General features: G+C 40.8%; 1 protein-coding gene across 2 annotated transcripts in view; it reads right to left on the bottom strand.

Annotated features, from left to right (window-relative positions):
• Mon2 (MON2 homolog, regulator of endosome-to-Golgi trafficking) overlaps window positions 1-26,284 on the bottom strand; it is a 70,853-nt gene that overhangs the window by 23,885 nt on the left and 20,684 nt on the right. For both annotated transcript variants that reach the window (XM_051170895.1, XM_051170894.1), the window contains 18 exons: window positions 23,064-23,193; window positions 21,689-21,783; window positions 20,967-21,092; window positions 17,234-17,428; window positions 15,770-15,894; window positions 15,233-15,369; window positions 14,209-14,362; window positions 11,949-12,175; window positions 11,312-11,393; window positions 10,154-10,338; window positions 9,147-9,259; window positions 8,376-8,480; window positions 7,477-7,557; window positions 7,327-7,400; window positions 7,153-7,243; window positions 5,345-5,446; window positions 4,162-4,272; window positions 1,730-1,905 (listed from right to left, as the gene is read on the bottom strand). In XM_051170895.1, the coding sequence (XP_051026852.1) occupies window positions 1,730-1,905; window positions 4,162-4,272; window positions 5,345-5,446; window positions 7,153-7,243; window positions 7,327-7,400; window positions 7,477-7,557; window positions 8,376-8,480; window positions 9,147-9,259; window positions 10,154-10,338; window positions 11,312-11,393; window positions 11,949-12,175; window positions 14,209-14,362; window positions 15,233-15,369; window positions 15,770-15,894; window positions 17,234-17,428; window positions 20,967-21,092; window positions 21,689-21,783; window positions 23,064-23,193 (2,309 nt within the window). The remainder of the gene's footprint in view (window positions 1-1,729; window positions 1,906-4,161; window positions 4,273-5,344; window positions 5,447-7,152; window positions 7,244-7,326; window positions 7,401-7,476; window positions 7,558-8,375; window positions 8,481-9,146; window positions 9,260-10,153; window positions 10,339-11,311; window positions 11,394-11,948; window positions 12,176-14,208; window positions 14,363-15,232; window positions 15,370-15,769; window positions 15,895-17,233; window positions 17,429-20,966; window positions 21,093-21,688; window positions 21,784-23,063; window positions 23,194-26,284) is intronic.

A 26,284-nucleotide genomic window follows, 5' to 3' on the forward strand; every position in this document is an offset into this window, starting at 1 on the left:
AGCAATAGAAAGTAAACTAGAACAAATGGTAAATAATGTAAGGGGAAATAATAACTACTAATAATAACTATTCTCAAGTTTTCACTATGTTACAGATTCCTAAGTGCTCAGTACATTCATTTCATCCTTACAAAACATATCCTACTTTGTGTTGTGAGTTGAGAAAATCAACTTCAACTTGATGTAAATTGGTCTTTTTTGCCTTATTAATCTCAATATGTTATAATATTTAAGGAAATTTACTATTAAAAATATTTAAACATTAATTTTCTCTAATAATATCATTAATTTTCTCAATAGTTTTTTTTTTTATTAATTTATTCTTGTTACATCTCAATGTTTATCCCATCCCTTGTATCCTCCCATTCCTCCCCCCCCCCATTTTCCCATTATTCCCCTCCCCTATGACTGTTCCTGAGGGGGATTATGTCCCCCTATATATTCTCATAGGGTATCAAGTCTCTTCTTGGCTACTTGCTGTCCTTCCTCTGAGTGCCACCAGGTCTCCCCCTCCAGGGGACATGGTCAAATGTGAGGCACCAGAGTACGTGAGAAAGTCGTATCACACTCTCCACTCAACTGTGGAGAATATTCTGACCATTGGCTAGATCTGGGAAGGGGTTTAAAGTTTACCTCCTGTATTGTCCTTGGCTGGTGCCTTAGTTTGAGCGGGACCCCTGGGCCCAAATCTGCCTATCATATTGTTCTACTTGTAGATTTCTAGGACCCTCTGGATCCTTTTATTTTGCTGTTCTCCCATGTGTCTCTCATTTAGTTTTAATATAAAATTCAACTATACTTGTCACTAAAAGAAGACTGTGTACGTGATATTGTAGAATTTCAGACAAGTATATTTGGTACCTGCTAAATAGCTTCACTGATGGTCTATCCTAAACTAAGTAAACTTCTGAATCACATTCTAATGTGCTCTTCCTTCTGTATTCCCTATGCATCTAATGGTCTCACCACCACTCACAATGTACCTGAGTCAGAATTGTGAGGGTCACTCTAGACTGCATCTCCCCCTTGTCCCCAGAGTCAATCTCTTACTTCTAAGAAAGCACTTGTCGACACTTGCATATTTCCTGCTCTCCTCTTGTGCTCCTGTCACAGTAGGATCTGTCAAATGCACATCTGATTACATCTCTCCCTTGTGTAAAATCCTCAAATGCCTACCAAGTATACTCAAGGTAAATACAAGCAGCTTAAAAAACACATGAGGTCACATGGTCTGCCCCACCCCTTACGACTGGAATGCTGTGTACAGTAAAGTACTTCCTTACTTGTGCTCTCCTTCTATGGGAGTGGCTGGTTGGTTGTTGTGTACCCAGAACAGCCAAAAAAAAAAAAAAAAAAAAAACCAGTATTTGGTATACACTAAGCACAGAATAAATGTTTAAGAAACAAATGAGTAATGACATTTTAAAGCAATTTCTTAAGGCTTCCTAATATAAAGGGTTCTTTAGATACATTATAAAATGTTAACTTGGTTTATTTATCTTATAATAAGATCTTATATTCTAATATAAATGGCACAAAACAGCAAATCTTCTATCCCTTTAAAAGCAAAGCCATAGTTGAAAGTTGAGCTTCCACATAGGTATGGTGAGAACTAGGCAGACAGAGCTTGGACATGAGCAGAAAGGCAGAAATAAACTCTCCCTACAGGGCTTTAGGGTGGTGCCCTTCTCACTCTGCTGCAGGCTGGGTCTCTACTGCAGACGCTTACCCTTGCTCGCTTCTGATCGCTCCCATAACTCCAAGAACCAATGGCCACCCAGGCCCGAGACTGTCCCCCTGACTCTGCAGGATCTGCAGCACACACTCCAGCTGCTTCAGCCGGATGTCTGGATGGTTAGCGTTGGACATCTCTTTTAATGGGTTCAGTAAGAGCAGCTGAAGTCTCTAGAAAGCGGACAAGAAGCTAATTAGGAAAAGAAGTCCAGAAGGACAGACGGCTTCAGTGCAGGTACCATCTCCATGAGGCCCAGGTTGGTCTAGAAGTCTTGGGCTCAAGTGACCCTGTGCCTCAGGTTCCCAAGAGCTGTGATGACAGAGTGCTCCACCCTTCTCTGCTGTTCCTTTTGAGGGTCAGATTCACCTCCATTTGCAGTATCGTAGTAAACAGAAAGTTTTCTAGTGAAGAGCACAGAATATGGCTTCTCTAGCAGCAATCTTCAGAGCTTTGTCACTTCTCTGCTTTAAACCTGTCTTCAACACGTACACCTCCAGGGTCAGGTGGAGTGCCTTACTACCCAGACCCAAGAGAAATGGACCTCACCAAAGGAGATGCATCTTCAGCTGCAGCTGAGGAAAAGACACCAGTTCCCAGTATCTAGTGTCATCTTTCACTTGCTCTGTTAATGTATAGCACGTAGTTCAATGTAAAGCTATCAAGTGTGCTATAATAAAAGCTATTAAAGCTTGAAATTATATATTTTAATAACAATTATTATTATTAGCATAGATGACAAAAAGCCACAAAATTTGTTGGGGGAAAAAGCAGTCTGATGGGTCCTTTTCGGCATTTAAAAGCTCTTCATTTTAATCATCTTCTCTACAAATTTTATTGTATGTGGTTGATTTACTAAACAAATATTTTCAAACTTTCACTGTGACTGGGTGCTAAGAAGATACTGATATTAAAGTGAAGAGAAAACAAGTCTACATTTTTTATTACTACTTATTTAGTGTTTACGATGGAGGTCACAGCACACATGTGGAGGTGAGTCAGTCTCACCGTGTGGGTCCTGGGGACTGAACCCAGGTAGTCAGACTGGACGGCAATCCCCTTCACCCATTGAGCCAATTGTCAGCCATGAGTTTATATATTTTGAAAGGGTTAAACCAGAGCCAGGTTTGGCGGCATGTGTCCATATTTCAATACTCGGGAGGCAAAGGCAGGCAGACTGAAAGCCTGAGGCCAGCCAGGGCTCTACAGCAAGACCCTGTGGTCGAACTTCAAGAGCAGTGGACGCCACTGAGTGTTAGAGCACTAACAGCCTGCAGCACAAGGCCATGGCGTCAGGCCCCAGCACTCATCAGAAGAAGAAACAAGCAAAACAAACCCTTCAAGCTGTAGCAGAGAAAAAAGAGAAATCACCAAAAAGCAAGCTCCGCAAGAGCAGAGGTCTCGTCTCTGAGCTGCTGATTGTCCTGTTCTAATTATAGTCAACAACAGCACTGAATTCCTGTATAGAACACACTTACAAGACAGTAAGATAGTAAAGGGAATTGGTAACGGCTGTTAGACACTTCAGCTTTGCTTAGTCTTGAAACTGTGAAACATCAGTAAACTTTTTTAAAAACCTATAAAATATATGTGAATGTCAAAGAAAAGACAAAACCTAAGTACAAAAGAAAATTCTGAAAGTATAAAGTGATAAAATTATTTTAAAATAAAATCTATTTTGTTGGAGCTGGGAGGTGGCTAAGTGGGCAAAAGCTTGGTCAGATCCCCCAGCACCCACATAAAAGGCAGGTACAGCAACCCCAGTACTGTAGGGCAAGCAGAGCAGTCCAGCTGACAGGGGAGCTCCAGATTCACTAAGAGACTCTGTCTGAAAAAGCAAAGTGAACAGTGCTAGAGGAAGGCACCCAGTGTTGCCCTAAGGCCTCCACATGACACGGGAGCCAGCGCCCACACACATACCATACACACCAAACCTACTCGATTGTGATTGATGCTTCTACACTTGCTTTGTCCCTGTGTAAAGCAGTGAGAGAAAAGGGTCGGAGAGGGCAGAGGAAGCCCGAGAATGCAGCGTTAGCACTTCATGAAGGGGGAGGGCAAGCTGCAGATGACAAGACCAGTTCCGGGAAACTTGCTAACCTAATTCAGCAGCATTTAAATGTTCTTTATGAAGACCGCACTAAAACTCTTCTGGCACTAATGAGTGATCCTCAGCCTACATATAAAATAGAATATTAATTTAAGAAGTCTGTTTTAGACATTGGCTTGGTGGCACACACCTTAACATCCCAGCACTTGGGCAGTGAGTGCAGGAGGCCTGAGAATCCCAGGTCATCCTTGGCTATATAAAGCGAGGCCAGCCTGTGCTATGTAAGGCACTGCCTCACAACACAAGATTTATACTAGAGTACCATGAGGTGACAGTAACATAAAGTCACGTCTGAGAGTGGGCATTAAACACAGTTTACCTGGTTCTGTGAAAGTGGAGGTTCATGGTTAAATGTCAGTCCTGCCTTAATGAGTGACGTCAAAGCTTCTGCTCCCCACTCTCTCATCCGCGAGTTTGGATGCTGGCAAACCTGAAGAAGATACACTGATTAAAATTAAAACAGACTCAGTTGTATACATAAGGTAAGAAACACACATTAAACCAAGAACAGAAAAATTAAAGCTGTACTACAACTTTTGTTTTACAACTTAAAAATATCTATTAAGAGTAAAATAAAAATTATATCCAACAATCTTCTGAAGCTTACCTTCTGAATAAAGGCCAGGGAGGCAAGAGAGGAAAGAGAAAAGACAAAAGATGAAACAGAGACACATCACAGGAAAGGAAGGAGTCCACAACTGAAGGACTACGGCACAGAGGAGACAAAGCTCGCTCATCCTAGGGGTTATTTTGTTGTTCCTGTTCTCACATTGGTGCTAGGCCTCGAACCGAGGGCTTCAGCATTTGAGTAGATGGTTCAGTTTATACAACACTATCCTGAGCCCACTCTCTCCTGATAGGATGCTTTAGTCATAAACAAGTCTGCACAAATCCTTTATTGGGAAATTAATACCAACAAATGGGTAAAATCTCAGAAAGAATAATAGCTCAGGTTTCTAAAATGACATTAAATGGCCATAGTCTCCAAACTACACAAACATATGCAGCAGCAGAAGCAGCTGGAGTTAAATACCAGCTAATTATCAAGGCACCTCAAGCTCAACAAGAGATGTATCCAGACAAAACCACTCTCAGTCTCACTATGTGGGATGTAGTAGCAGCACATCAGCTTTCCTCTCGCGTAGCTACCTCCACTGTAGCAAAGCTGTGGACAAGCTGCATGTGTAACCCCTCTCATCCCAAACTGCTTGAGAATTCCAGGACTGCCTAATTGAGCTGAGACAAGAGAGACTATGATCAAAGGAAAGAGAGCCCCACAGACAGCTGAGATCACCACTATTTTACAAGTTAAAGATGCACCCATTTTTTTACTTGATAAACCCTTCCCCAAGCTGGTAACCGCACAACTTTAGTCCTCTGAAAAAACACACTGGGTGAGGAAGGGCCTGAGGGAAAAGTTAACCTGTCATTATGTTGAATCATAAGCTCAATGTACATGATTTTATCAGTAAAATTATCGTATTTTAAGAAAGACAATTCACCTCAAGTAGATGGCCAGTTAGAGGTCTCCACAAAATTTCTATTCTGTGCATATTAACTAGTCCAGTTTCTAACAATTTGGCAACAGCAAAAAGAGACGGTTCCTAAGGAGAAAACATATTACATTTCGATATATAAAAGAGAATTCTGTGATGATTTGAATAAAATAGAACATTACTGTGATTAAATTATGATAGTCTGTATATGTGAAGTTATCCCCAAATTATATTGTCACAAATAGTAAGTTACAGATTAAAGATGTACAAATCCATTTTTTAAAAAAAATTCTGTATTCTTAACATTTTTATGATAGTGTAAACATTTGCAACATGAAAATGTTAAATAGTATCTTTCTTTTCTAATAGAAGTCAGTAAACTAAACTACACTGGTGTTTTAAGACAAATGTGCCATTAGCTAATCTATAGGTGTCTTAAGAATTATGGCAAAAAAACCCATTCAGGTTTACGGAGAATAAGGTATAAGATTAAGACTGATATCTACAAAATTTTTTGGGTTTTATTGTTATTATTGTTGGGTTTGGAGGGGGGTTCTGGTTTTTCAATACAGGTTTCTTTGTGTAGCCCTGGCTATCCTGGACTCACTTTGTAGACCAGACAGACCTCGAACTCACAGAGATCTGCCTGCCTCCGCCTCACGAGTACTGGGATTAAAGGCTTGTGTTCTACCATAGCTCAACCTCCCTTTGAAACTATACAGTCATCATTAAAAAGCTGGATTGTCTTCATATTTGGAAGTGGTAGACTACACTCATGTTTAAATGTAGAAAGAAGTTGGAGAGATGGCTCCCTAGTGAAGAGTGCTGGCTGCTCCTGCCTGGAGTTCAGTCACTAGAACTCACATTGGTGGCTCACACCACCTACAATTCCAGGGACTCTCACATCCTCTGGCCTCCAAGGATATCCAAAGAAATGAACACACACACACACACACACACACACACACACACACACACACACACACACACAGAGTTTTTAAACTGTGTAAGGGGCTTCATTCTGTTTGTGGACAACGCTAGGACCTCATGCCCAATAGACAAGCACCGTGGGTTACTCATTCAGTTAATAACAACTTATCTATTATTTCCAATTCGCTTTTTCTGTATATATTTCTGTCATGATAGAATCAACCCCAAGGCCTCCCACAGTATTGGCAAGAGCTTTGCCACTGAGTGCTGTTAGCCTCAAACAGTTCACTTAAAGTAGCAATTTCTAAAATATGGTTAAACTCAAATTTTTTCTGTACTTTAGAAACGCAATAGAAAGTATTTTGAGTACGGAAAGAAATGTTCCTGAATGCGCTATTCAGAATACTGTTCTCTACTTACTGGCAGGGGAAAGAGAAGTCCTGTTCTACTTCCTCAAATAGTGGACAGTGAGAACATCTTCAGGAAGGAGGCAATCAGCTCCTGACTTTGCATCCCAGTGAGGGCAAAGCAACCACCCACATCTGTGACCCTTTTCCTACCTGCAGTCTTGCATTCCCCACATCACGAGTGCACTATCACACAAGCACTATCAGGATAGTTTATGAAAGCTACTTATAATAAAAACTATGTTGCATCATTTATAAAATATGTAATAATATTCAGCACAGAAGAAAGAGGAGACATAAGTTTAAATTACACTACATACTTGGACAGACCAAAGCTACGTTATGCCCTCTTCCTTCCTCCTGCTACAGATGGTAAACACCTGACAGGCCACTGCTAACAAAGCACCAACCTGCCAGTCAAATGCTAAGATTACTTATGTACCTTGTATAACTAAAGAAAAATGTAGATTACCACACCTTATTATTTCCATAGGCCATATCCATTGCTTCTAGAGATAAGGAACAAAGTGCATTTATTAAATGATGCAAAGATACGTCATCAAGATACCTAAAATGAAAATGAAAAAGACAATTTCATCTCAAATATATAGCTATAAACAATGTGGCTGTCAGTGTAAAGCACAGACTTACTGTGAGCTTTCAAACAGTCTTGACAGTATGTTGGAGATCACTGGCAAGTCTGTCATCACGGCTGTTGTTAGCACCTGGAAGAAGGATGAGCTTACATGCAGGTGTGACACTTTCAAAAGCGCTCACTGGACCACAAGAGCTGCCACTTACTGTGCTGGGTCCTTCTACCGCTCTCCCAGGCTTCAGGGCACCACCACTACTAGGCTTTAATCCCAGAATCCATACAAGATGCTGAAAATTAAAACAAGACAGAAACCATAAAAATTCTATTAATTAAAATTAATGGTAATGGCTAGCAATAAAAATTAAAATCAGTAGTTTTCTAATAATTAAAATCAAAGTAATTAGCACCATTCATAAAAAATAATTATAGCATGTATAAGCTGTTGTAGGATATTTGATTCCAATGTGATCCCTGAGATTGTGAACTGTAAAAACCTGTCTTTTGTTTGGTGTGGTTGAGCCCTAACACACACCTTTAATCCAAGAGCTATCTGTACACAGGATTTAATAAAGTTAACCCTAGGTCAAGAGGCAGAGCAAGAAACCCGTTGACAGGGATTAAAGAGCAGGAGGGGCTTCAAGTTGAGGGGTGTTTAAGACAGTGTGTGGAAGTAGGCGGGGCTTTAGCTCTTAGCTCTTTGCCTCTTAGTTCTCCAGCTCTCGAGTTCCATGGCTCCTTGGCTCTGGGTTTTTCCATCAGGACATGAGCTGAGTAGGAAAGTCAGTGGGTGCTTTCTCTGCCTCTCTGAGCTAGCAGGTTTTTTTTTAAACCATAGCATCTGGCTCCTGAGTTTTTATTGGTAATAGAAAAATCTGAGATTTTCAATTAGAACAATTTTATGTGGTAAAATTTAAGACATTATCCCATTGTATCCATTATATGTTATATTACATATTATATTCACTACTTCCTAAAATGTAAGCCACTTGTTTATTCCTTCTCAACTTCTCCTTTTTCATACTATTCATTAGGCCTTCCTGAAGGAACAACAGGCACTGTTTAATTGTTAGCAATCATAAATCTAGAATCTGATAATCCAACATACCTGAAGAGTTGCCAGAACAAGTTGCCATGATGTTCCAAGAACAGCACCATGACAGTGAGCTAAGTTAAGCAGAGTCCTCATACACTGGATATTTTTGGAAGTCAGCTATGGTGAAAAAAAGACAGAGTTGCAGCAACTGCTACAGATTCCTAAAATTTAACAGCTTACAAATCAGAGTGAATGCATTCAAAATTGTCTTAAATAAAAACCAAGAATATTAGGAAAATACATTTGTATAGTTTTATAAACACAAAGTTGTGTTACCAAGCTGGGGAGAAATTCAGCCCCATGTAAGTGTGAGGGCTAAAGTTCAGATCCCCATAACCCAGGTTAATGCTGGGAGAGCATGGTGACTCGCCCACCAGGGGATGGGGGTGGGGGCAGGGCATGAGGGCTACCTAGCAGGCAGGCTACATAGTCAAGTGAGTTAGAAACCCGCATCAGCAGACAATGAGTGTGAAGCAGCAGAGGAAGATACCAGATGATGCTCTCTGGCCTCTACACACAAACATGTGCACACTCATAGGCCTACTCATGTGCCAGCATACATGCAGATATGCATACACGTGTGCATGCATTCCACACAAACATACACAAGCACAAAGGAAATTGTATGCAAATACCAGGTCTAAAAATGCCAAGAAAATAGACAGTTTGTTTTGGAACGCCCTCCAGGTAAAGGAAACTCAGTATTAATGTTTGGAAAGAAGAAAAGAGGACTCCAGCAGGTGACCTTGGTCATCAGCAAACGCCAACACTGTCACTACGTACCATCACTGTCCCTTGAGGCTGGACGGCAAGAGGCTGACCCACTGCCACAACCTGCTGGTGAGACTCGCTTGATGGACTTATCATCATAACACTTTGACCCTGGATAGAGTATGCTAGAACACAAAGGAGAACCTAAGTGTGAGATACTACTCACATTTCTTTCAAGATAATGTCATAGTGTAAAACATTAAGTAAAACTCAAGCATTACAGTTAAGCAGTGGTACTATCAACCAGATGCACATGAACAGCTGAAAATTCGTTAGGTGCAAACACTGAAAGAAGCAAATATGAGGTGATTTTCATGTAAGTTGTTACAATTATAAAACTTTGGTAGCATTAAGCAACAGAGTTAGGACACATACGTATTTTAAACATTATCTATGTGTGCTTTTCTAGTTAGAAGCAAATAAATTTTGAGGGTGAAATCTGAGTATCACATTGAAATATATATAAATTAAATGTAATGAACAATAGTGTCCTCAAAGTTATCAGCCAAGAAAATTAGTTTTTGAATGTTAGTGTTCTGTAAGCAGTTGGAAACACTATAGCTCTACTAGGCCAAACAGAAAAACAGCAACCATCACTTCAACAACATATTATAGTCTACAAAGGAATGTCAGAATTATATTTCCTATCTATATATTACTTAAAATTTCTATTACTGTATTCTTCTCTCTACCCTTTTTTAGTGAAGAGCAGACAAAAAAGAGAAATTCTATGTGGTCATACCAGGAAGAGAAACAAAAAGGTCCGATCAATGGCCCTAAGTCCCATCTTCTACCTTCCCTTTAAAAATAAAAGAGCTGCCTTAAAGTGGAGGCCAAGTGGGAAAGCAGGAGCACCACAGCCAGGAGGGAGCACACGCGACCCAGGCCACGCATACACAGGTGACCCTCACACAGGCCACGACGCGTACACAGGCCACACATACAACCTGGAGTTCCTATCATCTCTTGTCTGAGGCCATCCATTAGCGGGGGAGAAAGCTGTGTAGTTTAGCTCTTACACTTATTGCAGAGTGCAGCTGCAGTGGCGGCATTCAGCACAGTCAGGGCGTAATGTGGAGGCAAGGAACCTTTGCAGACTGCGGTTATAAAGGCGTCCCGTGAAGTGACAAGGCCCAGTCTTCCACAGAGAGCAGCCATGCTCAGTTCAGCCTTTAAAATGTTCTCAGTGGCAGCCTCATCTGTGCTGAAAGATAAGGCATTTTGTTTATCTCATCAACTTATTTTAGTTGTACTTTAAAGCAAGATGTAGGCTTACGTATTCGGCGAGGTTTTAAGAAAATCTAAGGGCCAGGTGTGGTGGTACACATGCCTTTAATCCCAGCACTCGTGAGGCAGAGGCAGGTTGATCGCTGTGAGTTCAGGGCCAGCCTGGTCTACAAAGTGAATCCAGGACAGCCAAGGCTACACAGAGAAACCTTGTCTCAAAAAACAAAAAAACAAAAAACAAAAAAAAAAATAAAAAGAAAAAAAAGAAAAGAAGGAAGAAAGAAAAGAAAATCTAAAACTGCTATACTTAGAATGGAACTTTAACCTACTATCTAAATAACCTAATATCTAAAACATGACCTTTATACTGTGATGCACATACATGACTGGAAAAAAGAGAGAACTTAGAGATAAAACTGAAAAATATCAAGTATTTTATTTGTTTATTTTGAGACAGGGCCGTTAGTGCAGCTTGGCCCCGAACTCAGTGCAATCTACCTTCCTTTGCCTTTCAAGTGCTGGCATTACAGGCAGGAAGCAGCCCACCTGGCATCAAGCATCTTAAAATCACTTAATTCTGGGAGGAAGCATCAAGCAAATCACCACCATTGCAAAGGCAGTGGCAAGCCTTGACACGACCCAAGTGTTCCATAGGTTGAAAACTGTATTTTTGATTAAAGCATTATGGCAATCCTGGTGGGATTCAGAGCAGGCACAGGCTGCCAAGGGGGTACAAACAGCAGCGTTCTCAACGAGATAAGGAGATGTACATGTGAACACTCTGATTCCATCGTGACAGTGGACACACAATTATCGTACAGCACATGGAATTTAAAGCGAGCAACAAAGGTCTACTCATACAGAAAGCTACAGGTGGGAAATAAATCTTGGACAAATGGAATCAAGCTTAACCGCAGTGACAGCATATAAAACTCACAGAGACTTAATACCTGGCATCGAGGAGAAGTGAGAGGGCAGCAAGAAGACCACACCAGCAAGCGCTCACCATCTCTTCCCAGACGGCTCTGCTCACTTAGAGGAAAAGGATGTCACACCATTACAGCAAGCGCCAGTCTGTGCAACCCAAGTATTCTAGCAACATCTTAATTATTAGACATCAAACACTAATATTTAAAACACCCAAACAATGACAATGTAGAAGCTACGGTTGTCTCATAACAAAATAATCTAAAGAGCTGTGCTCCCCAATGCAGGAGAATATCTATACACAGCAATAAATTCAACAAACAAGGGGCCACAGGAAACACTGAGACAATTGGTAAAATATGAGTGAGTTCTGAGTTTAGATGAAATATTAGGCTGCCCCTAATTTCTGATATTGACCAGATAAGAATAGGGGAGGCTACACATGCAAATAGTAAGGGAGAGTGGGACATCATGTCTAAAACTTAATCTCAAATAGTTCAGAAAAATATAGTGATATGTACACAAATGAAGAGAAATGTAAGATCAACACGATAAAGCATTAATAACTTGGAAATGGGGTAAATGGTAATTTCTCTAAATTCTCCCTTCAATTTCAAATTATTGAAATGTAACAATGACATGCAGAGACTCATAGCACACCTGTCTCCTTCTCCAGCTGGTCTGATGCTGACTGTGCATCTCCCTGTCCTGAGGACTGTGACGATGCTCCTTCTGTGACAGTGGGACACTCTGTCCCAGCCTCCCCCAACTCTCCTTCTATCATAGTGGTGATTCCTCGGACAAGATCCAACAGGCAGTGGAATGCCACGGACATGGCGTAGCCTTCTGGTATAGTCGGGGGTTCAACTTTGTCCAGCATCTCTAAGCTGAAATCACAAAAAATAGAGGCACAAATGAGAAGGCACAACAAAAACAAAGCAACAACTAAACATAGAAAGCCATGTCCATAATTTGTAGACTCTAAAAATTACTAATAGGGAGACAAAAATAAAGGGAAATTACTGCGCTTGTTTCATGTGGAGAAGGATCCTTCTTTAGTCCTTTAAGTGACTAGAGGGGCTGGCGAGCTGGCTCGGGACACATGCGATGGGGACGATCTGAGTTTGGTCCCTTAGACTCACAGGGTACAGGAGGGAACTGACTCCTGCAAGCAGTACTCTAACCCCTGCACATGTGCTATGGTGCACACACACATGTGTACATACAAAGTAAATGTAAATACATTTACAAAGTAAATATTAAAAATTGATTAGAAAATAAGACTGGCTGGTACCATAACTCCTCCTTGAAGTATGCTGATATCTTCACTATTTCTGGTCTGAGAAGTTAACATAAAACATATCAAAACAGCTCACTATGCTTCTCAAACTCTTACTTTTAAAATAAAGTGCCATAAAAGATAAAATAATAAAATGAGCCCACAAAGAGGAGGATGCTTTTACGTTGAGAGAAAGCATAACTCTGAGATGCCCAGATGACACGTGACCTCAGACAGTCAGCCAACAGCACCAGTAGCCCTGAGGGACAGCTGTGCCAAGCTCAAATCTACAGCCCAGGAGGAAGTGTTCACAGGGTAAGACAGTAATACATCTTATGTTCTAAGTTAGGACAAATGAATTTGTCCCAGATCCCTCAAAAGGGGTATTTCTCAAGTTAAGAACACAAAGAGTAACTAATTCAACTGGAAAGAAGTCATAGACCTGGGATAATGGTATTCACATCCACAGAGAGGGAGATACAGACCCCAATCCCTTGTACACAAAACTAACTCAAAATACATCATCGGTCTAAATGTAAAAACTTTACTAAATGTAAAAAGTTTACTAAATATAAACTTTACAAAACAACTCAAAACTCTTATTTCCCTTCATGCAACAGTTTGTTAGATACAATACCAATAGTTAAAAAAATAGGTAAAGTGACTCCATCAAAATGTAAAGCTGCTGTGCCCCACAGGCAGCAACAAGAAAAAGACAACTTACAGAACTGCAGAGTGTGTCTACAAGTCATGTGCACACAGAGACCTAAAACACATGTCCTTCTAGTGTGACTCCTGCTGTGTCATAAAACACATGGACTGAAAACTACTAGAAGAGGAAAGAACTCCCCTTCCTCACTGACTTCCTAAATATTATAATAATTTTCTCACATATGGAGTCCTAGAACTTAGCTGTATGACAATTTGCATCCCATAGATGAATTAGCTTAATTTGCCGAAGAGAATTCAATTCTAGAAGAGCTGTATCCATGAGGTCTAAGAACCAAGACATGCACTTAACTCAGAAGCTGTGTAAGACAACAGAGTCAGCTCTTAGGTAAATAAATTCCACTTTGTTTATAGCTCTATTAGCAGCTGACAAATAGAAAATTTAGTCCTGCTTACAACTTCTCAGAATATGAGGCTGGATAGATGGCTCAGTGGTTTGGCTGTTCTTCCAGAAGACCTAGATTCAATTCCCAGCACCCACATGGCAGCTCATAGCTGTCTATAATTCAAGTCCCAGGGAATCCAACACCCTTACACAGATATACATGCCACATTTGTGGGCAAAATACCAATGCACATAAAATAAAAATAAATACATCATTTTAAAAAATTCTCAGCCGGGCAGTGGTGGCACATGCCTTTAATCCCAGCACTTGGGAAGCAGAGGCAAGTGGATCGCTGTGAGTTCGAGGTCAGCCTGGTTTACAGAGTGAGTCCAGGACAGTCATGCCTACACAGAGAAACCCTGTCTCAAAGCCCCTCCCCCCCCCAAAAAAATCTCAGAATATGACAAAAGAGAGTAAGCTCCAAGATGTACTACCCACATTAAACATAATGTAGACACAAGTACTTTAGAATTAAGTACCCTCTTCAGTGGATCATTTATTACAAAACTACACTGCTATTACTTACTAGGTGGCTTTAGCACTGCCTTGGACTGTGACAGTCAGGATAGGTATCCAAGTTCCTCTGTACTCAAACGCCGGCAGCAAAGTGACCCCTCCACCAAGGCCCACCACCCCTGAGTTAGCTGGTGCTGAGGCTGGGCCACCGGCATTATTGTTCCCTATTAGAAAAGGAGAAAAGCAAAGACAGCAATTTATTAGTGGATTACAAGTCACTAAACTCCAGCACCTACTCAGACTTAAAGTCTGTGCTATCAACTGGGATGCCTATACATGACTTTGTTGAGTCCATTTTACCCCAAGAGGCTAGTCCCTTAATATAACTACTTTATTTTTTAACATAAAAATTACTATGAAGCCTAAGCTGGTAGCTCTGGTGGTACAGCATTTGTCATAAAAGCACGGGGACCTGACTGTTCTCCAGTACCACTTAAGATTTGTACGTATGTCTCAAAGAAAATAGTGCAAGTTATCTTATACTCAACCTCACAGTAAATGAAGAAAAGAATAGCAACTCAGCCAAGATGCTGCAGCATGCACAAACTGACGATATATAAAGGAGTGCCTGAGTTTGCTCCTCAGAACCCACAGAACAAAAACAAAAAGCCAATCCCTGAGCTTGGCAATGCCCACATGTGAGCCCAGCCCTGGGGAGGCAGAAGTGGACAGACCCCAGAGCCCCGCTAGCCAGCTAGCTTCACCTAACCAATGCACCCCCAGTGGCAGTGAGAGGACTGTCTCAAAATACAAGGTAGGCCCCTCCTGAGAAATGGTAGTCAAGGCTGACCCTGACCTATACACACACAATAGACAATGCACACACAACATACACACACACACACTCATCTACGCCTGTACATACATTAATACATATGCAGTTATGAGAAACAAAAATACGAATCTTTTTTTTTTTTGTATTTTACAAAAATATATTCAGGTGGTTTAAGTTTGTATAAGCACAAATTTCTCTTATAACAGTGAGTACTATACTCCAAGGGAGAAAACAGAGACAAATATGAGCGCAGCGTTACCAGCTTGGTTGGCTGTGGCAGGGTTTCCAGAAGGAGGGACAAGAAACAAAGACTGGATAAAAGACCCCAGTGCATTCACGATGTCTCGGAAAACCTTGGTGGAATGTTGCTTCATGTCATATGACTGGCAAAAGGACCTGCAAAATAATTTTAAACATTTCTGGGAAAAAAAACATTTTAATGTGTTATAATATTCACATTTTAAAGGTAAGTAATATTATTTAATAGTTACAATTCCGTATCTGGTGTCACTCACCACACCTGAGGGGTTTCTCTAATTTGGGATAGAGACAAAGGTTTGGATTCAAGAACAAAACAAAATTAAAAAGAAAATAAAGAAAAATGTTGGCTTTATTTGCTTAGTAAACGGCAACAATCACCACCCACATGCTTGATCTCTCCCAGTTCTTCCCAAGAGCCCACTCGTGACGTCATACACATAAACACACAACTTCTTACAAGGAGGCCCTCAAGCTCTCCTTACCTCAACATGAGGCTACCAGGCCATCCACCTAGCAGATACTGCTGCAACCTTACCTTAACAACTGCGGCTGCACACAGAGCCTGTGGATCGATTCCACTGCAACAGCACGGAGCCACTGTGGCTTATCTGCATCCAGAAACTTCACCAGAAGTGACAGAAAGATCTCACACTCGGTTACCTAAAGGAACAGGATTTTACACATTTCTTCAAGTCGGAAAGAAATGTCAGATCATCTTAACAGTAACTGGAATAAACTGGAGAACAAGTTAAACATAAGAGTTAACTGAAGACAACCACAACTTCGCTCTAACTACGTACCAGCAACACTAATGACCTGCTAACGCAGTTAATCCCTGACCCTTATTTTAGAAAACATGGCACACCATCTTGTCATCTCTGGTCCTTCATCCTGCTGACAACGAATGGACTACCCTTCAGCATGTCTACTCAATGGCTGCTAAAAAGCAGATGCAGTTTGTTGTTGTGGGGGTTTGAATAGGCATAGTTCCTCCCCCCCCCATAGACTCATGGGCTACAACAGCAAGACCTTGTCTCAAAGAACAAAAGAGAACAGAAAAATATGTCTTAACTACGGATCTCAGACTATGTGCGTGACACCTTAATTTCTTCTATTCAGTCTAGGTACGCGAACAGAACTACTCTCTGACAATCACTCACCCTCACCTCTGATCGATGTGAAAAGAGGAGCTAGAGAACAGAGGGGACGGCATGACTCTCAAGGGCAATGGCTCTCAAAGTGGTTGTAGAACACCTTGGAGTTCCCTGAGATCATTTATGGGAGTGTGAGGGCAAACGTATTCCCATAATAATATTATCAAAACGTGCTGGTTTCAGTGCAGTAACATTTGGTCTGACAACACAAAGGCAATAGTAATGGAACAGTGAATGCCTTTGCAGGGATCGTGGAAACAGAGTCGAACTGTACCAGCATCAGTGCATCTTCACTGCCACACACAACTAAACAGTGCACACTATACACACATGCATATTATATCCTAACATATATGCATTATCTTCTTTATTTAAAGACAATCTGATGCTTAATTTCCACTGTTAACTAGATTAAGTTAGGGCATCCATGGGGTCCATGTTTGGGTACATCTATGAGGGTATTCTCACAGAGGATTACTTAAGTAAGAAGGAGAGTTCCCCTTGCATGTGGGTGATACCTCCAACAAAAGCTGGGAACCCAGTGGAATAAAAGGGGGGGAGGGTGATGGAGGAGCCTGATGTCACAGGCATGATCAGTCTGCTTCCTAGCTGCAGTAAGGTGAGCAGCATTTTCATCCCCCACAACAATGATGCTTCTGCCTAAGGCAGGCCCCAGGTAATACAGTCCGATGGTGGAGGACCAAACCTTTGAAACCATGAGCCCAAGAATAAGTTCTCCTTCCTTAAGTCGTTAGGTAATGCATTTCTGTCAGAGAAACAAGACAAACACACACATACACAGCATGCAAGTGTATTTAAAAACATGCCAGGAAATTATCACTTACCAAAAGACTGTAAAACTGCTTGATCAGAACAGACACCACTCTCAGCAAACGCATGCAAATAGGAAAATATGGTTTTTCAACTGGTGCTGGAGAGGAGGAAGTATTGGAACCTTGTCTGAACTTTATATTTGGAGAAAAGAGCTTGATCACAAGAGGACATACTCTTTCTTTGAGGAGGAAGCTGAATTCTTGATGCTATTTGCAAAGGAAAAAAAGAAATTTAATTAGTTTGTAGTGATACTTCTAAAAATTAGATCATCATGAATAATCTAATATGGTTGCATTTTTCCTAAAAAGCTTTGTCCTCTGACAATTTTATAATGGATATATAATGCATTCTGGTTTCTCTCTCTACTTTCTCTTATTTCTCTCCTCTCTTTCCTTAAAAATCTCTTTCCCATATTCATTGATTTTTGTTTGTTTCCTAAAGATTATAGATAGTTCTTCCTAATATAACCATGACCATATGAAATATGAATGATTAAAATAGTAAAGTATATGTGAAGTTGATCTTTCAGTGCAGACTAAGCCGTGTACTGTCACTAAAGTGGGGCTACTCTCCACTGTCACTCCCATCTAACTGATCTCTTCAGACTGCGCAAGACTGCGTAAGGTGCTGTGAGATGCTCCAAGACAGCGTAAGGTGCTGTGAGATGCTCCAAGACAGCGTAAGGTGCTGTGAGATGCCCCAAGACAGCGTAAGGTGCTGTGAGATGCCCCAAGACAGCGTAAGGTGCTGTGAGATGCCCCAAGACAGCGTAAGGTGCTGTGAGATGCTCCAAGACAGCGTAAGGTGCTGTGAGATGCTCCAAGACAGCGTAAGGTGCTGTGAGATGCCCCAAGACAGCGTAAGATGCTGTGAGATGCTCCAAGACAGCGTAAGGTGCTGTGAGATGCTCCAAGACAGCGTAAGGTGCTGTGAGATGCCCCAAGACTGCGTAAGGTGCTGTGAGGTGCTTCACAGTCATCAGTGAGCCAGCAGGAAGTAGTGTGGTCTCATAAGGGCTTTGTATAATTTACACACAGATTTGAAATCTGCATTATTCTTAAATGGACTAAACACAAACTGGAAATATTTCAAGAAGTTAAAAAAATTAATTTATATTTTTAAATAGAGACCATACTTGATTTTACAATTATTAGTGTTCATTACTAAGAATACAAGAATATAAGGCATTTAAAATAATAGAAGTAAAAACATGATTATTTGACATTATTTTGCAAAAATACTTCTACTCACATAAAGATGATTTAAAGACTAACATATCTATTTGATTGGTCCAACAGAGATGACAAAACATTCAGCAAGAAATAAGGATAAATAACTATACATGCTGGAGAATTCTGTAAATAACCCTACAATTTCTCTTAAAGTCTCTGCAAGTCAGATGAAAAGCTCCCTTGGCCTGTTAATTTCCCATGAGTATCAGTGAAAAGTAGTCTCAACGTTAGTGATGGTAGCCTGCAGTTAATGATCAGCTTCAACATATTTTACTATTTTAATCATCCAGATTTCATTAAAACCATTAAAGAACCATAAAAACCATCCAACTTAAACCTTTAATCTTGCAGAAATATAAAGCAAGTCACAGGTAGTTAATTTGCTCAGTAATATCTATTAAAAGCAAACAAATGAGAACAGGAAAACCCGGAGCAGCCCTCCTCGCTTCACTTCCAGGAGGGAAGCTGAGAACCATGCCGCCTTCTGGTGCACGTTCTTGTGCTTTTTCACGTATGTTTAATGTGCATGTTGATTCTTTCCACGACATACTGAGAGTGAGCAGAAAGTAGATTTGTGTCTGTTTCTTTTACTGCCAAAATGAAAACTATATTTAAGTACAGTTTTGAAAGCTTTCACTGTATTTATGATATAAGTATTCCATGTTTTACACGGGGCACTCCTGGAGTTGGTCTGGTTGCTGCCCAAATGAGCAGACTCATGTACCCAAAAGTGTAACCTTGCCTAAAAACTTATTCCTGTTTGACCAATAAAAAGCCAACACAACTGTGCCAGGCAAATGGGATAGGTGTGGCTAAGGTTCCTGGGCTTTTGGGACAGAGAGGATCTTAGGAAGGGAGACCGGCAGAGAGCATAAGAGGATGTTGGGAAGAGAGAAGAGAGGAGGAGGAGGAGGAGGAGGAAGAGGAGGAGGAGGAAGGAGGCTGCACCATCACAGGTTAGGTGGAGTAAGAAGCACATGGCCAGTGTGGATGGAGGATTGGGCCCAGATGAAGAACATTAGCGACTATTTGGGATTATGGATGGGAGGAAGCTCCATAGAAATTATCAGAAGCAGATGGCATGGGATTGGGGCAGAGTGACTGAAAGGTAGTTTAGTGGATTATTATCTGTCCTGCCCCAGGTAGAGCAAGGCTATTTTAAAATACAACAGGTGTCTGTGTTTTTATTGAGTGATAGTGGGTTAGAAAATACCACCATAGTAATTATAGCCTAATAATAAACATTCATTAGGTCATACTTCTAAATTAACCACAATATACAAGTATACAGAGACACATAGAGAACACTCTCCCCGTACCCTCCGACTGTCCTCTTTCTCCCCTGGACAGCTTCTACCTTCCATTTAGTATTTACACAGTTTTAAGTGACTATGAAAACCTACAGACAACAAATGAAGGAAACTTGGTATCTGTCTTTCCAAAATCTGGCTTAAATTCAATCTCATGGTTCGTACTATTTTTGATTACAGAATTGAGACCATTACTATTGAGAGTTCTTAATGAAAGGCACACATTAATTCCTACTGATTTTGAAATATTTGAATATTTGAAATATTTGAAATACTCTTTGTTCCACATTTGGCCATGATTATTTTATAATCTTATGAAAATGTGTCTTTTCTTCAGTCTGAAGGATTACTTCAAGTATCTTCTGTAGTGCTCACTTAGTGGTCATGAATTCCTTTAGTTTTTAATAACAGAAGAGTTTTCTTTTTTTTTTCAATTAGTTTTGTTGAGTATAGTAGTCATCTATGTTGGCAGTTGCTGTCTTTGAGAACTTGAAATACATTACTTTGAAATAATACTAACTTTCGTGAGTTCTATTAAGAAATGGCCTATTTCTGGTGCTGGAGAGATGGCTCAGTTGTTAAGAGCACCTACCAGCTGCTCTTCCAGAGAGCCCAGGTTTTAGTCCTATCACCCACATGGTAGTCAACTACCATCTGTAACTCCAGTTCCAGTAGATCAAATGCCCTTGTCTGGTGTCCACTGACACTGCATTCATGTGGTACATAGACACACATGTTGGTAAAACAATCATGGATGTTGAAAAAAGAAAAAGGAACCACTTATTTTCACTCCAAGGCTTGGGGATATCTGCCTAAATAAGTTTCTAAGATTTATTCTACAGCGCTCAGGAGGCAGAGGCAGGAAGATCGCTGTGAGTTCGAGACCAGCCTGGTCTACAAAGCAAGTCCAGGACAGCCAAGGCTACACAGAGAAACCCTGTCTCAAAAAAACAAAACAAAACAAAAAAGATTTATTCTAATAATGAAATTTTTAAATGTTGGGGGTAATAAAAAAGAAAGGAAGAAAGAAAGAAAGAAGGAAGGAAAACACTAAATCAAAATTAGAACAATGGCTTTTTTATGCCCATAACCCCAGTACTCAGGAGACAGAGGCAGTTGCATATGTAAAACACATTTTGATTTCTTGACAAATATCTGTGAAAAACACTAATTTTGTAACAAGACAATATCAAATTGCTTACTTGTAAAAACACTTGTGGAAAATCATTGAGGACTGACTCTAGCAACTCAAGGCCAAATGTCCTAGTCATCTCGGTCATGCCTACAAGCCAATAAGGGGCGTCAGCATTAACCAACTGACAAAGGTCCTGGGAAAACAATCAAAAAATAAAATAAAATAAGTGTCACCAGTTATAATAAAATATGCTTTCCACAACTCACAGTTTACAAAACTAAAACAAAACAAACCTCTTTTTCTTAAAAGTTAACCATCAGTAATTCAAATTTTAGATTTTAGTAAACCTCAATAGAAGCATGTAGATATAGACAAGTATTAGTGTTATTTTAAGAATAAAGTTTTAATCTTACTGTACTTAAAATGACTTAGTCATGCCAACCGACGTAAGAAGCAGTGTATCAGATTACATTAAATAAAGAGCAAATCTATTACTTAAACTTTCCTTATTAAAGTAATGTTTTTATAGATTAGTCACCTCTAATATACCTATTTTTTTAATTCTGAGTTTAATTTCTCTTCCTTAAACTGAGTCACAACATTTTATTAAGCTAGTCAAGTGCACAGTAGAGGCAGAAGCCTCTCTTCAATCTTTTAGAACTACTTTAATATAATACTTTTAATACTGATATATTAATAATACATTTAATTTTCACAATTACAGACATACATTCTAAAATAAAAATACCTGCACAAAACTACATGTTATAACACAAATTACTAAAATACCTGGAAGAGCATATATGCGTCTTTAGCGCAAGGTCTTAGGGTACTGACAGATCTTCTGTTACTGTTCCCTTGGATCAGTACTGGAGGTTCTATATCTGTAATCAAAACAGGCCAGGAATGGAGCTCAGAATGACCTTTAACAAACCATACACTCTGCTTAAAATCCATTTTTTTGATGTACCCATAGTCTAGTATTCTAAGAACCACGTCTAGCAGGAGCTTGTCACTGAACTAGAGGACAGCCACACAATATAATCAATCCCATGATTAAAATGTAAACTATGCAGATAAAAGAACACCACAAAAATTCATAGAATATGTTTGTATAAAATAATGCAATACAAATATTTTGTTAAAATGTGAACTTATCATCTTCAATGGGGGAATCTATTCATATTAGAACTTAACATGGAAATGAAGCGTCTACTCAGAGTGATAAAATAGTGAAGTCCATATTAACGTAGTTGGCTTTTTGAGCCAGGGCTCTCTGTACGCAGCTCTGACTGTCCTTGAACTCACAGAGTCGCACCTGCTTCTGCTTCCTTGGATTACGGGCATGTACACCATGCCCAGCTAAAGAATTTGTTTTTAAATGACCATCAATTTTTAAATGCCATACAGTAATGTGTGTGTGTGTGTGTTACATATGGATGTACACACACACACACACACACACACACATTATACCTGTTATGGTTACTATTAAGTGCTAACTTGACACCATCTAGCTGGAATTCCAAGGAAACAGGCTCCTGGCTATGCCTATGGGGAGCAGTGGTGTCTAACGTGCCATGTGACCTGACCACAAACGTGAGCTGCAGCACATTTACAGAAGGCTGGGACCCTGATTCTGCTTCCTGAGCACATGCAATGGGGCCAGCCACCTCCACACCTGCCACGGCGACTTCCTGCCAGGATGCACCACCGCCCCTCTGACAAGACACTGAGATAACCCTCCCTTCCTTCAGCTGCTTTTGTTAGGAAGTTTGCCAAGTTATCAAGAGTAAGGGGGCTTAACACACATATAAACACAAGTGCATCCATACACAGAAGCATATATGTGCGTGCGTGTGTGCGCGCGCGCGCGCGCGCGCGTGTGTGTGTGTGTGTGTGCGTGTGTGTGCGTGCGTGTTTTCAGGTATTTCTGTGAGTGTTTTGGAGACTGCTATCTTGCTGGCCTCAGGCGTATGATCCTGCTGAGGTTGGGATTACACTGTGCACCAGTATATTTGCCCCCAAAGGAACATAACAGTAAAACCTTTCTAGCTTTGGGGGATTCCTAGCTCAGAAGGTAAAGTTAAAAGTGAATGAGCACTGAGTCTTATATATAAGAACCCACTCACAAACAAAACGGAAGCAGCTGTCATCACGTTACCTCTGTGTCGTTCATCCTCAGCCACCATCCTCTCGAAGACAACAGTCACCACCTGTCGCACCGTAGCTGCAGCCGTATTGTTTGTGATATTGTCCTTAGTGAAGTGGAGTCGGAAACAGAGGACGATGGCCTGGAAAAGAGTCCTACAGCGTGAAGTGAAACTGAGAGCACGCACGTTAGCCTATCAGATGGAACCTCAGGCAAAATGACTTGTTTCAATCAGACGTGCACAGTGCCACCTTTTTATAAAATAAAACCATGAAAGCCCTCAGATTTCAAAATAATCCAGTCTCAGTAAATGCACAGCTATGCACAACCAGCAAAAATAGCTTGAAACGTGTCTTCCCAAATGCTGTTCACGTAATGTACATAACAGTGTCATGTTTTATTTTCCCAGAATGACCTGCGTTAGAAATAGCAAGTATTCATATTTATTATAGCACTGTCTTTAGATAAGTCCTATGTAAATTGGAAACATAAAAACAGAAGGATATTATTATTAAAAGGGTGACTGCCACACTTTTCTCTTTGAAAAAGCAACTTTATTATTAAGAGAAATTCTATATACTAAGTTGTATTCCTTAAAGGCATATACTTCTGTGAGCTCTGCCCGGTCCATATGCACACAGACATGGTGCACATGCCTATCACCCCTAACGTTTCCTTGCATGTCTCTGAAGTCCATTTCTTCTTCTTTTTTTTTTTTTGGTTTTTCGAGACAGGGCTTCTCTGTGTAGCCTTGGCCATCCTGGACTCACTTTGTAGACCAGGCTGGCCTCGAACGCACAGTAATCCGCCTGCCTCTGAGTGCTGGGATTAAAGGCGTGCGCCACCACGCCCGGCCCTCCATTTCTTCCTCTTCCTGAGCCATGGATAACTGATTTTTTTCCCCACTACTGGCCACTCAGCATTTTCCACAATCTTATATAAAGAGTCACTCTTCGTTCGTGTCTGGTTTCTCTCATGGGAAATCCTATTCATGGAAGGGGTGCGCTGCCCTGTGAATCAGTGTGAGCTCCCTTTTTATTACTGAGGAGGTTCCGTAGCATGGCTATGCTTAAGCATTTGTCTGCAGACGGACATCTGGACAGTTCTCAGTTTGGTGCTACTCTGAATACGGCTGCTATGAACATGCAAATGTAAGTCTCTATAAAGACAAGCATTTCTTTATACTGAATTAACACCTAGGAATGGCATGGCGAGGCCACAGGTAATATTGCCTGTTTCTCAAAGTAGGCTTACAGTTTTCTAATTCTGTATGTGTGATTTCAGAACTATTCCATCCTCAGCAATATTTGGATTGGTGGCATTATAAAGCTTAACTGTCCTGATGGGTATAATGATAACACTGTATGATTTGAGTTCTCACTTCACTAGCAAACCACAGCGCTGAGGGGCCTCTTCCCCTGCATTTGCTTGTCACTGAGCACCTTGTTTCATGAAGTGTCTTTAGAAGTCATTTGTCAATTCTTCATTCAGTTATTTTGTTCTAGAAAATGCTTTTAAGGGTTCTTTACGAGAGCATGTGACTCCTTGGTAAGGTATCTGTGACTGTTTTCTTCTACCCTGTGACTTATTTCATGGTTCATGGGCTATGAATTTCAAGCTCTATGAAATGGGTGCATACAACAGTATTACAAAGATCTTCTAAAAGTTTAACAGTTTAAAAGCACATCAGTCTTAGGAAAAACAAAATTCTGTGCCTTATCACTTTATCAAAAAAATTTTAAAGATTTATTTTTCACTTTATGTTTGAGTGCTTTGCCTCCATGTAAGTACACTGCCTGCATACCTGGTAGCTGAGGAAGCCAGAGGGAATGATGGACACCAAACCCAGGTCCTCCACAAAAGCAACTAGTACGATTTTTGTTTGTTTGTTTTCCCAGACAGGCTTTCTCTATGTCGTCCTGGCTGTCCTGGACCTCACTCTGTAGACCAGGCTGGCCTGCCTCCGCCTCCCTGTGTGCACGTGTGCGTGTGAGGGTTTGAGTTCAGGTGTACAGTGCGCATGGTGTGTGAAAGGTCTCTCTCGCTGGACCTCGCCCACAGTCTAGACTGGCTTACCAGTGACCCTCAGTACACTGGTTAGTGTTTTACATTCAGCGCCAGCTAGAGGAACTTAGACAGAGTGGACCTCAGCTGAGGGACTGCCTCCTGTGGGCATGTCTGTGGGGCAACTTCTCCACTAATGGTTCCATAGGGCCCTGCCCACTGTGGATGAGTAGCAAGCTAGTGAACATCATTCCTCCATGAGCTGTTCAGCTCCAGCCTTACGCTTCCTTGATGGCATATAACCTGTCAGCTGAAATAAAGCCTTTCTTCCCCAAGTTGCTTTAGTCATGGGGTTCATCCTAGCAACAGGAGCCTGGTCAGGACAGGAGTCCCTCCCACCTGTTTCCATGCTGCCTCATGAGCCACCACACCCTTGGGACTACCCTTCTCCACAGGTAAAGATGCAGCCATGCCCCACGCTTATGCGGCAGCCATCTCCCAAGCTCCAGTTCTTCTCTCTTTAGTATGTCAATTGATAACATTTTATACATTTTAATATGTTTATTAAAAGAATAATTTGATAGCAAGAAACCAAACTGAACTGTACACAGAGAAAAGTATATAAAAAACATTCTACTTAGCAGACAGGAGCCTAGACGAACAGAACAGCTGCAGTTGAGTGTATTTTCATTATGTTCTAAGAACACCAAACTAATATCTAGAAAAGATGAACATACAAACCCACTTGCGAGACTATGTGTAACTAGGCTGTGATGTCTCTCTTTTATAAACTACCAACCCTTAAAAGCACGAAAATTATCATGAAACTACTGAGAGTCCAAAACAAAGTTGGGCATGGTGTTGTACACCTTTAATCCCAGCACTGGAGAGGCAGAGGCAAGCAGGCCTCTGTAAGTTTGAGGCCAGCCTGGTCTACAGAGCAAGTTCCAAGACAACCAAGGCCGCACAGTGAGACTTTGTCTCAAAAAACAAACAAACAAACAAACAAACGGGCTGGAGAGGTGGCTCAGTGGTTAAGAGCACTGCCTGCTCTCTAGAGGTTCTGAATTCAATTCTCAGCAACGTCATGGTGGCTCACAAACACTTATAATGTGATTGGATGCCCTCTTCTTGCAAACAGGTGTACATGCAAATAGATCACTCATATGCATAAAAATAAATAAATATTTTAAAACAAACAGTCTGCGAGCAGAAGACTACGTTATGTT

This window comes from Acomys russatus, chromosome 28 (assembly GCF_903995435.1).
Source record: "Acomys russatus chromosome 28, mAcoRus1.1, whole genome shotgun sequence".
In the NCBI taxonomy this organism is placed as follows: Eukaryota; Metazoa; Chordata; class Mammalia; order Rodentia; family Muridae; genus Acomys; species Acomys russatus.